Raw genomic sequence first — 17,077 nt, forward strand, 5'->3', positions numbered from 1 at the left:
CATAAAGGCCATCTATGACAAGCCAACAGCCAGTATCATTCTCAATGGTGAAAAGCTGAAAGCAATTCCATTAAGATCTGGAACAAGACAAGGATGTCCACTCTCACCATTGCTTTTCAATATAATACTGGAAGTCCTAGCCAGGGCAATAAGACAAGAGAAAGACATCCAAGGAATCCAAATAGGAAAAGAAGAAGTCAAACTATCACTATTTGCAGACGATATGATATTATACATAGAGAACCCCAAAAACTCCACAGAAAAGCTAATTCAACTCATCAATCAGTTCAGTAAAGTGGCAGGATACAAAATCAACACGCAAAAGTCAGTAGCCTTCCTATACACAAACAATAAATCTGAAGAAGAAGAAATCAAAAAGACCATCCCTTTTGTTATTGAAACAAAAAAAATCAAATATTTGGGAATAAATCTAACAAAAGAGGTAAAGGACCTATACAAAGAAAACTATAAAACACTGTTAAAAGAAATAGAAGAAGACACAAAGAAATGGAGAGACATCCCCTGCTCATGGATTGGAAGAATAAACATTATTAAAATGGCCATCCTTCCAAAAGCAATATACAGATTCAATGCTATTCCAATCAAAATTTCAATGTCATTCTTCAAAGAAATAGAACAATTATTGATGAAATTCATATGGAATCACAAAAAACCCCGAATAGCCAAAGCTCTCCTGAAAAAAAAAGAAGGGAATGGAGGCATCATACTCCCAGACTTCAAACTATACTACAAAGCCATAATCATCAAAACTGCATGGTATTGGAACAAGAACAGACATACAGACCAATGGAATTGAATAGAAAATCCAGAAATAAACCCACAGATTTATGGTCAACTAATCTTTGACAAAGGAGCAAAGAATATGCATTGGAGCAAAGAAAGTTTGTTCAATAAATGGTGCTGGGAAAACTGGGTCGCTACATGCAAAAGAATGAAGCTTGACCACCACCTCACACCATACACAAAAATCAACTCAAAATGGATTAAAGAACTAGACATAAGACCTGAAACCATAAAATATATAGAAGGAAATATAGGCGAAACACTACGTGATTTGCACATCAAAGACATCTTTACAGACACATCACCCAAAGCAGTGATAGTGAAGGCAAAGATAAACAGCTGGGACTACATCAAATTAAAGAGCTTTTGCACAGCAAAAGAGACAATAACAAAAACAAAGAGAAACCCCACCAACTGGGAGAACATTTTTGCACCCAACACTAATGATAAAGGACTGATCACAAAAATCTGCAAAGAGCTGATGAGACTCAACAACAACAAAGAAAATAATCCAGCCAAAATTTAAAATTTATTTAAAAATAACAGAAACTTCTAATGTAAATAGCTACCCTTTTTTGTTTGAACATTGCTCTAATGCTACCTTATAGCAGTATATGACTGCTACAGATACCACACAAACATATTAGTAAATAAATAACTCTTCAACAGGAAATTTGAAATGTGTAGCTCCCTTGAATGGGAAATGTGAACATATTAAATGTCTCTTCTTTTTAAAAGAATTTATATTTTATTTGCACATTAACCAATGAAAACTCACTTAAATTGTTCTAAATACTGTTTTCAAACAATAGAATTTTATAAAGAACTTCTCCAAATTAAATATAGTATTGATTTTTTTAAAAAGACCTGTTAAGAATGACATCATCAAAATGGCCATCCTACCAAAAGCAATATACAGATTCAATGCTATTCCAATAAAAATTTCAATGACATTCTTCAAAGAAATAGAACAATTATTGATGAAATTTATATGGAATCACCAAAAACCCTGAATCCAAAGCTCTCCTGAAAAAAAGAGAAGGGAATGGCGGCATCACACCCCCCAGACTTCAAACTATACTATAAAGCCATAATCATCAAAACTGCATGGTATTTGGAATAAAAACAGACACACAGACCAATGGAATAGAATAGAAAATCCAGAAATAAACCCACAGATTTATAGTCAACTAATATTTGACAAAGGAGCAAAGAATATGCGCTGGAGCAAGGAAAGTTTGCTCAATAAATGGTGCTGGGAAAACTGGGTCGCTACATGCAAAAGAATGAAGCTTGACCACTACCTCACACCATGCACAAAAACCAACTCAAAATGGATTAAAGAACTAGACATAAGACCTGAAACCATAAAATACGTAGAAGAAAATATAGGCAAAACACTACATGACATGCACCTCAAAGATGTCTTTACAGACACATCACCCAAAGCAGTGATAGTGAAGGCCAAGATAAACAGTTGGGACTACAACAAATTAAAGAGCTTCTGCACAGCAAAAGAGACAATAACCAAAACAAAGAGAAACCCCACCAACTGGGAGAACATTTTTGCACACAAGACTAACGATAAAGGACTGATCACAAAAATCTACAAAGAGCTGATGAGACTCAACAAAAACAAAGAAAATAATCCAGTCAAAATATGGGCAGAAGAGCTAAAAAGAAACTTCTCTGAAGAAAAAATGCAAATGGCCAATAGGCATATGAAAAAATGTTCAACATCACTTGTAATCAGGGAAATGCAAATCAAAACTACAATGAGATACCATCTCACACCAGTGAGAATGGCACATATTAAAAAAACTAGCAACAACAAATGTTGGTGAGGTTGTGGAGAAAAAGGAACTCTCCTGCACTGCTGGTGGGAGTGCAAACTAGTCCAACCACTATGGAGAGCTGTGTGGAGATTTCTTGACCTACTAAACATAGGGCTTCCATATGAGCCAGCAATTCCACTACTAGGAATTTACCCAAATGACACAGAAACAGTAATTCCAAAGGGCACCTGCACCCCTATGTTTATAGCAGCACTATTACAATAGCTAAGCTATGGAAATAACCCAACTGCCCAAAAATAAATGACTGGATAAGAAGATGTGGTAATATACCCAATGGAATATTATTCAGCAATCAAAAAGATAAACACATGCAGTTTGCAGCAACATGGATGGAGCTAGAAGGGATCATGCTCAGCAAAATAATTCAGAAAGAAAAAGAAAAATATTGGATGGTTTCACTAATAGCAGGAATTTAGAAAACCTAAATAAGAGACCAGGAAAAAGAGTAATCAATACAAAGTAAAAATCAAAATCGACAAGCAACTATAAACCAAAGACACACTATGGGGTGGAGGGGGAGGGGTGGGGAAAAGAAGGACTAGTGTCAAAATAAGGGGGGTGCAATTGTATGGGGAATATAACCAAAATGAAAATGCATACATTGTACAAAGATGAAAAAAGATGTAAGAATTGTATAAAATAAAATATTTTTTAAAAAAACAAAGATCTGTTAAGAATGATAGGCTATTTCACTTTGTGGCTGAAGATATCAAATAAGAAGCCAGTGACATAATTTGTGTAATCATTTCCTTGCCCTAGATTCCTTAAATACTAGCTTTAGAAAGATTTATGTGTCTTTATGAATTTCTTAGAACTTTGAATTGTTTCTTTCTTAAATAGAGATTGACTTCATTAATGCTTATTAATATCAGATAAGTGAAGCTGTGAAACTACATTAGTTTGTCCCTTATCAAAGTCATGTAACAGTAAGTCATCTGTTACATTTATTATTCTACAGTTTGAATACAGTAGCAGCTATAAATTAAATTCATGTTTTGCCTATTCATCCCAAAGAAAAACTAGACTTTAGTTCCAATATGTTGGTGAGCTATGCAGACAAATCTGCTTGATTTGTCTAATTATGAGGAGAAATGAACCTCCTATTATTCAGTTTGACTTCATCAATAACTCATTTAAAAAGCATAGGAGATAAGGAATGAATGAACAATTTCTAGACAGAACTTTGAGGCAACCATGGAAAGATGAAGGAGAGCTGTGAAAATATTATCTAGCATAGAATAAATAATTTCATCCATGTTAATGCTCAACAATGCGTACCTGAAAATTAATAGTATGTTGCAATGTTACCTCAATAAAAAAATAAAGAATTCCACTGAGATATTCTTATCCATTTAATGTTAACCCCATTTTGCAATACAAATACCATCTGGTGGCACAAGGGGTTAAGCACAGCACTGTGAAGCTGTTCTCGGCTTCTGCAGCAAGAGTTCAATCCCTGGCCAACCAGGGAGCTACCCACATGGCTCAGCAGACCTCTCCTGTCTCTCCCCCTGCTCCCCTCAGCAGTGTATTTCAGTCAGTCTGCCTGTTCTGTTTTCTACTCTGTCTCTGGTGAGTCTTCTCACCACCCCCCACACACCTCTGGCCTGTACCCCAGTTCTTGTATGCATAAATAAATAAATCTTAAAAAAATTTAAGCACTAGCATCTAAAGAAGGAAATCAACAGCTGACTGTATCAGGAATTTTGTTAATATCTTAAAAGTATAATTTTACGTATATGTCTCCACACTCTGAATGGCCCTGAATGGTTCCTTCATCTTTTCACTATGAACCTGAGGTTTTAAATGATGACTTAAATTATGACTGTGGACTCACCTGGGAGCTGTTAAAACTCCTGATAACTCAGGCCACATCCCAAAGCAATTAATCAGATTCTCTGAGATTGGGATCCCGGGGCCAGTATATGTAAAGCCCCCTCTAAGTAATTATTGTGTGTGGCCAAAGTTGATAAGGAAGGCTCTTGGGGATCTCTCTCTCTCTCTTTTTTTAAGATTTATTTATTTATTTTATACAAGAACTGGGGTACAGGCCAGATGCATGGGAGGGTGAGAGGATTCACCAGAGACAGAGCAGGGAAAAGAACAGGTAGACTGATGAAATATACTGCTGAGGGGAGCAGCAGGCAAGACAGGAAAGGTCTGCTTCACCATGTGGGTTTCTCACAGGCCAGCCAGGATTGAACCTGCGCTGCAGAGGCTGTGGACAGCTTCACAGTGCATCGCTCAACCACCTGCGCCACCAAGGAGGTCCTCTCTGGGATCTCTTATAGGACATAGCTCCCCTGGAAACCTCACCTTTGACTGCACTCCTGCCAGGACTGGTCCTTCTTCCTTTTCCTTCCCTTTCTCCTCCCTTGTCTATCAAAGCCCTCAGCTGTGAGTGACTCTCAGGTCATCTAACTCTACAGCTCCCCAGGACTCCTTGCCATCATGTCCTGCTCACCACCCCCTCTCCACCACTGTCACACCCTCTTATTTCTTCCATCCAGGAATCACTCTCTTAAAGTATGCTAGAATTGGACAAATTCTAGAAATACATAAAATCTTTTTTTTTTTTTTTTGTGGGACCCTCGCCTGTGGCCAGGGATCTAACTGGCGCTGGAGAGGCTGCGGGCAGCCTGGCAAACCAGCGTTCAACCGCTGCGCCACCAGGGGAGGCCCAATACATAAAATCTTTGTTAGAGTATGTAGCATGTTTCATGTTCACAAACATAAACATAGTATCTCAGTAGAAAACTGAAACAGACAGTGTTGCCCTGTCATCTGTTCCTCCTGGGCTGATGAAGAGGTGGTGTGAGGAGACCTGTGCTTTCTCAGTGCATCTTTCCTCTCCTTTTCTCTTCGCTGTTTCATTGACATGAAACTCATGTGTTGCATCGGACAATACCGCACTGACAAACGGGAGTCGTGGAGCAGGCTACACAATGCAGGATGCTGCTGAAGAGCAAGATCCTGGCCCTTTTATTCACACACATAATTGGTTGTAAGGAGATTAAGGAGATTAAAGAAAGGGGAAGGGTGTAGAAGATTAGGGATTTTGAGTCTGCCCTCCAGGCACTTCTAATCTACTTGATGATACACCCTAGTCCCCAGCCATGGTTCTAATCTCATCAACAAGGCGCTCCACTGATCAGCTTCTAGGGTCCCTTGTCACACATCAGTCCTCAGCTCCCCAGGCATTCCCGGTCATACTGTAACAGAGTGGTCCCCAGGGAAGGGGGAGGTTCCAGGTTTCCTGCCCCACCCAAGGGAGGGTGGAGCTGAGCAGGAAGAGAAGAAGCTGCAGAGGAGACTGAGGAAGGAAGGAAGCAGGATGGAGCCAGAAGGAGACCTGGAGGAGGCGCATGGAGCCTAGAGACATGTGAAGAAACTGCACTTGTCTTTGGTTGTGGACTGGGTGACACAGATGTGGGTGAGACCCGTGGGGAGGTGACAATGGCAGCTTTTATCTTGATTTTGATTTTGCTCTTTTCCTTCCGGGCTTGTCTGGTTGTTTCTGACCCTTTTCTGTGGGTCCCCACTGGAAGATGCTTTAGACTTGTGGCAGGCTTTGGGGCCTTGCTCTGGGCCAATCCCATTTGGATGGAGTTTTACCCATGAGGGGACGGGTAACTTTGGGTGCTTGATTTAGAAACTAGATTCTTTGCCTTTCCTGTATTGTTTCCTAATTGTATTAAAGTTGCTTCCCATTAAAGTCTCATATGTTTTGTGTTAATGCGGCGGATGGCAGAACCCTATGTAGAATAGGCAGGTTTGCGGGGTTTGGGCTGCCCCTCTCCCTGCCCTGTAACAATACCTCGTGATGTATAAGTTGGGAGTATATGTTATGCATTGGTCCTCAGCCCCCCGGGCGTTCTGGACATACCTTGTGATGCATAACCTTCCCAGTGTGATCCAGCTTTGTGCTCTTGTTTGATTTGAAGGGCTAAAGGGTTTGGGCTCCTGTTCCTAACTGACCAGGCCATTTTGACCTTGTTTAGGTGACAAAATGATGGACGAGTAGGCTGCCTAGGAGTAGCAGACCCACACTCATGCTTCCACCTCTACACCTTTGTGCTTGCTGTTTTTTTTTTTTTCTTCCCTAGAAGATTCTTTACCATGATCTCCCATTTGACTCCCCTCAACTCCTTCAAGTCATTGCCTAAAAGTTATTCAATATGTAACACTCCTGTGCTAGTAGCACCTGTGTTTCCTGCTGCCTGTACTAGCACCTGCTCCCTCATATTTCCAAACTTCCTATTTCCCTTCCCTGCTGTACTTTCCTTCCTAGCACCTATCTCTAAGTGACATAATATATATCTCAATTATCTAATTGTTTCTTGTCTGCCTCCCAGAAAGGAATAGCTGTATGCTGTATGTTTTGTTCATTGTCATAGGTGGCCTACAATGCCAGCACGAAATGGATATGAATAACTATCAAGTTCATCCATTCATCCTATGAAATAACTACTATTTTTATTCTGATTGTATAGATAAGGAAACTGAATCTTGAACCACAAAATAACCCGCCAAAAAAAACCCTGGCTATTAAGTAGTAGCAATGGACTTTGTGTTCAGTACACAAAGACTGGGCAGTTACATGCTGACTACTCCACAGTGTATTTCTTGTTCCTTAAGTGGCAGATTTGCCTCCCAGCTTTGTCTGTGAAGCTTAAATTTTGAGGTAGATTAAAAAAATAAAAAATATTATATTGATGGGCTTGGGTTATTTCTGTTGTCATTTGGCTAACTGTTCAACTTCATGAAAAAAATTCTGAAATATATTTTTACTATTCGGCCTGAATACTACAGAGGATCACAAGGTACTGAGGGAGAACATGCCAAATGTGCTCAAGGAACAGCAAAAACATAGTATTGGGGAGAGGGGGTGTAATATGCCCTTTGCACAAATCTATGAGAACAGATGACAATTGGAGAAATTTTTATTTTCATTTTTCACAGTTATTCTGTTGAGAGTAAAGTCCTTGTAAATGAAAAATAGCTTTTTGATTTTACAAAGGTGGAAACTATAATTTTAGCTCACCAACACTAAGGCTAGATGCTTTACAGATTTTTCTTTTAATAGTTTTAAGAATATCTGGCATCATGATGGTAATTTTAATATATAAAAATATTAAATTCTAAACCAAAATGAGTTGATTCCATATGTGCTACATACATTCCACAGTTTACTAAACATCAAAAATAACAGTTTTCATATGGCAGACTTACAATTTCAATATGACAAAACACCCATTTCAATAAAGAAGCAAGAAAATGATCATACGTAATCGACATATGGAGAATTTGATAGTTATTTCCACCCAGAATTAATAATAGTAGACTTAATTGGAATTCCAGTTGCAAATCAGAAAACTGTCATTCCTTTGGCATACAATGTTTCATACAGCCTGGAGAGTCATGTGTCCTGATATTGTCTCAGAGCAGAAGGGTAACTGACAAGCATCAGTCCATATGTAGATGAAGAATAGTTCCATACACTGAAAGTGTTAACATTTTTTTTAAAAGCTCAGAGGAGACCAATTTCAGCTTCAGTAACATGCTGGCTCAAAGAGAACAAAGTATTTTGAATATTAATATAAGAATATGTTTCTCTCTAGAGGGTAAGATAGTCTTTGCTCAAAGACAAAAGTCAAACCTTAAGGTTTGTCTTCCAGAAATGAAGAAAACTCTCAAGTGTAGAACAATGCTCTATTCTGGTATAAATCAAATAGCTAACCTTTGCAAATAACACAAGGTAGAGAGAAAGAAGAAAAGGGGCAACCCAAATTATTCTGTTTTTAAGAATGCAACACTAAGAATAGTCAAATAATGATATTCTTTGGCACTCGGTATTTTCAGAGTAGTGAGAGGATTTGCTTATGGCATTCGGTGGAACATTTTTTCTTGTGCAGGTGTATTAGTCTGGCTGTAATAACAGCACAAATGACAACCTCACAATGACTTACAAAGCAAGTGTTTATGTTTTACAGGTGTGTGTGGATACCCCAATACCTGCGCTTGGCTGGGCTGGAGTTTTGGGGCAGCTTCATTCTCTTAAGTTTGTTTGTCCTTCAAGGTCCTGTGCTGAAGAGGAAGTAGCAACCTGGGTATGGTCCTCTCCTGGGGAACCACACAGGCACAGGAAGAGTGGAACATAGGCTGCTTCTTAAAGCCTATTCTCAGAATTCACACCCTCCTGCTCCTATTTTGCCCTATGTCTTCCCATACCCCCCTATCCAAAATTGTCGAAGTTTCCAAGGTCAGAGTGATGGAGAAATCAACTCTGCCCATCCATAAGAAACCCTAATTGATTTAACATTTCCACACATCTCTCAGGGGACTGCTCCATAACCACCCCATGCCCTGGGTCCCAAGACTGCACCACACAAGGCCTCACAATCCTTGAAGCATTTTCCACTGGGAATGAAGCTGTGTGCATCCCAGGTGAGGAACTACAAGCTGGCAGCAGAATTGTCAAACTGAGTCCCAAGTAAAGAGGAAGCATTCTTCAGAGAACAAGGAGACTTCCTTCAAGAGCTTCAGGTCTGTGCATTGCAAGAAGGCCCTGAGCCCCCATCTTCCCACAAGATGCCTTCCTGTGAAAGGACCTAGTGGGTATTGGGTCGCGCTGTGTTAAGGCTGGAAGCCAGGTGAAGAGCCACATCAGGGTTAGGCCCTTCCATTATGGTTTCCAAACCTTCCTTCTTCCTTCTCACAGAGTTGCTCCTTTAGACTCATCCCCATGGTCCCCATGAAGCTACAGATAGCCAGGCAGAGCTTAAGTGACATGAGCCTCTAACACATGAGAGGATTAATTCAGGCAAAACCAAGGAATCTGTCACTTGAGACATGCATTCTACCAATTGAAAACTCTTATGAAGTTTTTATTTTTTTAAAAGATATATTTATTTATGCATACAAGAGCTGGGGTACAGGCCAGAGATGAGGGGGTTGAGAGGTTTCACCAGAGATAGAGTGGGGAACAGAACAGGCAGATTGACTGAAGTACACTGCTGAGGGGAGCAGTGGAGTCACGAGAGGTCTGCTGCTTCAGGTGGGTTATTTCCCGGCCTGATGGGGATGCAACTGGTGCTGCAGAGGCTGCGGATTACTTCATAATGAGGTGCTTAACCTCTTGCGCCACTAGGGAGGCCCTCTTCTGAAGTATTTTAATTTCATCAGATTCAATTAGTCAAATCCTAGGAAGACGTTACCTAGTTATATCCCACTCTCCCCCCAAAAAACCTGTTTTTAGTGGGCAGATAACAAATATATGCAGAATGAGTGTATAAACCAATGCAAATGTGTAGTATGGGTATTGGAGGGGTTGGGGGGGAGCAGAAGACAAGGAACCATTGCTAAGTCCTAGCAAGGTCACTGAATGACTAAATACAGCGAAAGCTTCTTTGCTTGAAAACATAACCCTATAACATAGTATTATTATCCCCCAATAATAACAAAACAGTGAGATGTAATCTTACAGACTCTCTACAGGCCCAGACAACAGGTCGGAGGGACCACAGTCACAGAGGTATCAAATGTGATGCTCATGCACTTTGTGGGTTCAGGTCTTGCCACTCACACTATCTAGGGGAGTGTGCAGGCCATTTAACACCGTCAAGCTAAGCACATCACCCAACGAACATTATTTCATTTGATCCCCACAACTGCCCTACTAAGTGTTTTCCTTATATCCACTTCAGAGAATAAAAAGCTAATGATCAGAGACATTTAAACAATACATCCAATAGTTGAAGTGGACACATCCGACTCTAGAACTGGTCTATTCTGTCCTGCTTCTTTCAGTGAGACCTACGAACCCCGTGCTTTTGTGTATATTAAAAAGAATGTGTATACAAGTATTGGGAAATGTTGAAATCAACGACAATTACTAGAATTGAGAATACCTAGAATGTCTTCATAATTGAATACAGCCAATCATATAATTTCCCACATTTAAGCAATTTTTTAGAGCGTTACAAGCATTGTGTAATTTTCACATAAGCTGAGGATGGTACTGCTTTAATTTTTAGATGTTACATTACACGGTGTTTTCGCGAAACACTGTTAAGCCAGTGTGCTAAAACAGTATAAACGACTCTAAGGCGATGCGGTATTGCTGTCCAGCTTCCAGTATTTGGTTAAGCAGAAAACGCGGGAGCGGGAGCGACTTCCCAGGCCCCACTCTTGGGAACGGGACAAGGTCTGAACAGCAATGGAGCGATGACTTTTGCTGTACAGAGTTAACAGAGTTCACCGCGGAAGCTGCCAAAGAAACCTACTGCAAGCTCGACACCGCCGAATATAGGTTATGGCCTCCAGCCCCGGTCACTTTTCCTTGAAAGCATCTGGGTAAATGCGGGAGCGAGGTTCGGGCTTGGCCGGGTGCAGCGCTTTAGGGATGCGCCCCTCATCTTAAAAGCCTGGGGTCGCCCCTCCTGCTCTGAGCGAGAAGTGTTACTTTTCCATTCCTCTCGCAAGCACTTACCGCGCGCCTACCCTGCTCCGCGGCGCAGCTACAGCGCCCGCGAGCCCTGCAGCCGCGGCGCCCGGCCTGCGCGCACCCGAGGGCGGCACTGCCCACGAACATGCACACGCACTGGAGCGCCCGGCTCCCGCGTCCCCGCCGCTGTGCCGGCGCCCGGCGCGGGCGGGAGCTCCAGAGTCAGAGCGGGAGGCGGGAGATCCCGACGGAGCGGGTGCCCGCGAGCGGCGCTCGTGCATCAGTTCCTCGGCGGCCGAGGCCCCGCCTCCGGCCCGCCCAGCCCTTCTCCCGCGCGCGGGCTCCGCGCGCCCCGAGACGCGCGCGTGCGCGCGCGTGCGCAGGTCAGAGCCCTCCGGGGGCGGCCCCGTAGACTCCAACGAAAGCGTCGCAAGGTCCCGGATTAACCCTTTCCCCGCTCGCCTCCGGAGAGGCCTGCTCGGGTTCCGTGCCTGCGCGAGCCGGCGGCGCGCCTCCCCCCCCAGCCCGCACCGCGCATGCACGGGAAGGGGGGGTGCCGGTGGGGGTGTTCACGGCAGGCTAGACAGTCTGTGCTCGTGCAGGAGGAGGGCTGCGACCAACAGGGACGTGCACGATTCCCCCCACCCCGCCCCCTCCCCAAACTCCAAAAAAAAAATCCAAAACACACTGCCACCCACCGTGCCCCCGCGCCCCGCGTCCATCCCGTCCCCGGCCTGCGTGCAGCGAGCGCGGGGAGCCCCCGGCGAGTGTCTGTGCTGTGCCGGGCTGCAGGTAAGCGCGGGCCGGGGGTGCGGAAGGGGCCCCGGCCGTCCGCGAGGCGGGCGCGGGGGCGCGGGGGCGGCCGGCGGCGGTGCAGCCCGGAAGAGGCGCGTTCCCGCCGCGCTCCGCCGCTGCGGCCGCTCCAGGATGTGCGGGCGGCGCGGGCGGGGACGGGCGTGGGCCGGGGCTGGGCGGCGGCGGCGGCTCGGGGGCCGCGCGGGCCGGCGAGCGGGCCGGGGCCGCGGCCCGGCGGCGGCGACGGCCCCGCGCGCGCGCTCGCCCAGCCTTGGCGGCGGAGTTCATGGCCGCCCGCGCTCGCACCGCCGCAGTGCGCCGCGGTGGGGGTGGGGACGGCCCGAGCCCGGCGCGGAGCGCGGCCCGTCCGGCGCCGCCCCTCGGAGCCGCCGGCCCCGCCGCGCCGCGCCGCCCCCGCCGGCCGGGAGGAGGGGGCCGGGACCCCCGCGCTCGCACTCCCGGGTGCGCCCGCGGAGCTCGGGAGGCCGGCGCGCGCCGCCCCCGCCCCCGGCCGCGGGAGGGCGGGGGAAGGCCCGGCGCGAGCCGGCCGGGGAGTGCGCGGGGCGCGAGCTCTGGGCTCGCGGGCGGAGCGGGGCGCGGCGCGGCGCGGGGCTGCGGAGCCCGGCCGCACGCCCGCTCTTGCTCGCCGCCGCCGCCGGGGCCCCGCGGGCCCTCGGTCTCGCGCTTGGAGCCGCGGCCGCAGCCCCAGCCGTCGCCGGGGCCGGGATCGTGGACGGGAAAGCAGCCCTTTCCCTGCCCGGCGCCGCGGCGGCGAGCTTTTGTCTGGGAAGCGATGCCGACGGCCCTTTCCACGCTCCTCTTCCCGGGCCGGAGAAATAAGAGCGCGGCCTGAAGAGGCGCTTCCACCCCGAAGTTGCAAGCTGGACACCGGGCAGTCGCGCCGCAGCCATTGTTGTGGCCACTGTGGGCCCGGGGAGGCGGCTCCCGCCGCTTATATAAGTTTGTCTGTGCAGGCGCTTGTGCTCTCAGCTCCCAAACGGGGCTCCGAGCGCCGGCGGTGGGACCACCGTAGTGAAAGGGCAGCTTTGTTTTGGAGATGTCGTCGGGGCTACATCTTTTCTTCCACCTACACAGGCACTTAAGGGGATCTTCCAGTTCGACTCAGCCTGAGCTTAAAATGGAAAGATCTCAGTAGGAAAAAATAGTGGTCCTTGAGAGAGAGAGTGGGGCCAAAAAAAGAAATTTTAAAAATCAGCATGGCTACTGATACGTTGCCATGGGTACTGTATGGCCACTCCTCTCCCTAGCCGCATGCTATATACTTTTATCCCACAAGCCTTAGAGTTCCTGACTACTGCAGGAAGTAGCTCGGTAGGAAGGTTTTGCCTGTTTGCCCTCTCTTGGGATTGACTGCTGGCCTGTGTGCATCAAGGGAACCTAGAGGTTTTGCCCAGCCCTCACACTGCAGAGGAGAAAACACCTGCTACTTTTGTCAACTAATGGGTGTGTTCGCTCCTCTGTAAGTGGAAACTTTTGATGGTTTTCAGATGATGGGCTCTAGGTTCGAGTCCCACAACACAGTTTTTGTGTAAGAACATTGCAGCCCATTCCCTTGGTTCACACACAGTTTGTGTGGTCACTGTTGAGTAGAGGAAACTTTTTCAAGATATTGGTGTGCACAATAATAAAGTCCCACGGGTAAGAATTAAAATTAACAAAAAGGTAGAAATCTTTGACCCTTTCTGTAAAGATAGAGGTAAAAACAGCTGGGGTTTCCAAATGCAAACGTAAGGACCATTGTAAATTATGTGATGCGTACTACATCACGTGGAAGTTAGGAAAGAAAAAAGCATCTACTCTTCCCTTTTCTCCGTTTACTGTTGGGTGTGTATACTTCCCTAGCATTTTCTATATTTATAAAAAATAAACTGTTTATGTGTGCCTACAGAAAACAGTGGGAGACCACATACCCAGCAAAAAATGATGGGGACCATGGGCACTCAATTACTTTTTCTGTGTCTGTGTAGCTATTGACATCTGTACAAGTACACACATAAGCTTGGCGAGGAGAAATTTCATAGTGTTTCTCCAACCCAACCTTCCAATTTCCAGTGTGTAGTCCTACCACACCCCATGTGCTGCAGCCCATACCTGTTCAGAGCTGGACCTGATGCTACCAGCCATCTTCCTCTCCGTTCCCAGCCTGAAAATGGGTACAGGTACAAGTGCCAAGACAAAAAAGGAAAGTGTTTTTTAAATAATTCTGAAATACATTCTTGTTCAAAATTTGGCATACAGGAAGCTCCTGCCTCACTCTCTATGTGTCTTTTCTGTTGTAGGACTGGCGTGCCCCTGATCAGAGTTATTCTGATCTGAAGAATTTGGTGTTTAAAGCATTAAGATAATAGCCTGAGTTGTTCATGGTAACTATAACTTTGAATTTTATGTGTTGAGACTATGAGTTGTGCTTGTTTTAAAATACATATATCTCACTAACATTAGTACTTGTTTCTCTGTGGGAAATGTGTATTTTCCTCATGTTTACACTTTCTGATTGAAAGGGAACTACTGTTTTTGAAAAGAAAATATATAGGACACATTATTTTAAAGACATAATTCTTTAATATGGTGACATGTCTTTTATGCCAGTTCTAAATTTCTTTTGCATATAAAATACAACACTTGTCAAGTACATCCAGTCTTGATGACATTGATGTCTGGACAGCAGATAGATTGGCATCCAGAGGGTATGAAGCCACTCATCCCGGTCTTCACAGATGTTACTGATTCTCTGAAGTTCTATTAAACCTTAGCCCCCATTCAGAAATGACCCAAAACTGGTATAGAAAAACTGGGAGGCAACACTGAATGGAATATCTTGGCAATGAAATCACTTTCTAGTTCTGCTGTAGTGATTTGTCTTTTCTATCAAGAAAGAACACCAAGTGCTGTTATTCTTTTACTGAATCCTCCTCCATATGTGGAATTAGAGTAGATGCAGTAGATACTGGATTAGAGGATCTTTGCCTTAAATCTGTTTCTTTGACCTTGAAACTGGGTTGTCATTATTACCTCTAATTGTTGGGAAGTGCAGGGTTGGGAATTAGAGTACGTGGATTTGCATCTCTGCTTTCTACCAAATAACAAGAATATTGGCAGGTTCTTAACCTCACCCATAAAATGGGACTAGTAATTTGATCATTACATCTGTGAAGATGTAAAGTACATAAAAGAATGCCAAGCATGTATTATGGCTCAGTAAAAGCTGTTGTTACTGCAACTAAGCAAATACTTAGTATGAAGAGTACAAGTAGCAATTGGAAATCTGTGAGTTGTGATCAGTGTTTTCTACCCTCTCTTAAACAATGCTTAACATTAACTTTCTGAAACTTAGATACCAAAACTTGATCAGAAAATGAAAATCTACTTGTGTCTCTATATGGGAAAGTATTCATAATTTCTAATCTTTTAAAAAAATTTTTTGTAGGAGTTTTTCATCAGTATGTCTGAAACCATTAAATATAATGACGATGATCATAAAACTCTGTTTTTGAAAACACTAAATGAACAACGCCTGGAAGGAGAATTTTGTGATATTGCCATTGTGGTTGAGGATGTGAAATTCAGAGCACACAGATGTGTTCTCGCAGCCTGCAGCACCTACTTTAAAAAGCTTTTCAAGAAGCTTGAGGTTGATAGCTCTTCAGTAATAGAAATAGATTTTCTTCGTTCTGATATATTTGAAGAGGTCCTGAACTACATGTATACAGCAAAGATTTCAGTGAAAAAAGAGGATGTTAATTTAATGATGTCATCTGGTCAGATTCTTGGTATCCGATTTTTGGATAAACTATGTTCTCAGAAGCGTGATGTATCTAGTCCCGATGAAAACAATGGCCAATCAAAAAGTAAGTATTGCCTCAAAATAAATCGCCCTATTGGAGATGCTGCTGACACTCAGGATGATGATGTGGAAGAAATTGGAGATCAGGATGACAGTCCCTCTGATGACACAGTAGAAGGCACCCCCCCGAGTCAGGAGGACGGCAAGTCACCCACAACTACACTCAGGGTTCAGGAAGCCATCTTGAAAGAGCTGGGGAGCGAGGAAGTTCGAAAAGTCAACTGCTACGGCCAGGAAGTAGAATCCATGGAGACTCCAGAATCAAAAGATTTGGGGTCCCAGACCCCTCAAGCCTTAACATTTAATGATGGAATGAGTGAGGTGAAGGATGAACAGACACCAGGCTGGACAACAGCTGCCAGTGACATGAAGTTTGAATACTTACTTTATGGCCACCATCGGGAGCAGATTGCCTGTCAAGCATGTGGTAAGACATTTTCTGATGAAGGCAGATTGAGGAAGCACGAAAAACTCCACACGGCAGACAGGCCATTTGTTTGTGAAATGTGTACAAAAGGTTTTACCACACAGGCCCACCTGAAAGAACACCTAAAAATCCACACAGGGTATAAGCCCTACAGTTGTGAGGTGTGTGGAAAATCATTTATTCGCGCCCCAGACTTAAAGAAGCATGAGAGAGTTCACAGTAATGAAAGACCGTTTGCATGCCATATGTGTGACAAAGCCTTCAAACACAAGTCCCACCTCAAAGACCATGAGCGAAGACACAGAGGGGAAAAGCCTTTTGTGTGTGGCTCTTGCACCAAGGCATTTGCCAAGGCATCTGATCTGAAAAGGCACGAGAACAATATGCACAGTGAAAGGAAGCAGGTCACCCCTAGTGCCATCCAGAGTGAGACAGAACAGTTACAGGCAGCAGCGATGGCCGCAGAAGCGGAGCAGCAGTTGGAAACAATAGCCTGTAGCTAGAGGTGATGGGACAGGAACACTCTGCCTGAGCCACAAGACTGAGATTGCATTGTTCATAATAAATAAATGCCAGTCACTGTATTTTTGTGAAACTTGTGGAACATTGTACTCACTGGACTTAAGGCAGTGCTTGGTTAGGTATTTTGAAAACTTTTCAAGGAAATAACATTCCTTGGTTCTGACCACTTTCACTGTCTGTCTGGTGTCTAGTATTAATGTTGCCAGTGACCCCCCCTTTTTTTTTATTATTTTAATTTGAGAACTGTGTCCACTTCAGAAGTGAGAGACTTCTATTCCATTGTTAATTCCTCTTTCCACTTGCTGCACTGGTGTGTGCACTGCACAGATTGATAATTGAATACATTGATTTCCTAATCGCAA

At 44.4% G+C, this 17,077-nt stretch overlaps 1 protein-coding gene across 1 annotated transcript; it reads left to right on the forward strand.

The window, feature by feature from the left end:
* Positions 1 to 13,173: 13,173 nt before the first annotated feature.
* Positions 13,174 to 16,696, forward strand: ZBTB14 (zinc finger and BTB domain containing 14; the record flags this gene model as incomplete). The annotated part of the gene is made up of 2 exons (XM_084252677.1): positions 13,174 to 13,233; positions 15,350 to 16,696. 2 exons carry the CDS (start codon positions 13,174 to 13,176, stop codon positions 16,694 to 16,696), a joined length of 1,407 nt encoding a protein of 468 aa, XP_084108803.1.
* Positions 16,697 to 17,077: the final 381 nt, after the last annotated feature.

The sequence above is a fragment of the Talpa europaea genome, assembly GCF_964194135.1.
Source record: "Talpa europaea genome assembly, chromosome: 13".
Lineage (NCBI taxonomy): Eukaryota > Metazoa > Chordata > Mammalia > Eulipotyphla > Talpidae > Talpa > Talpa europaea.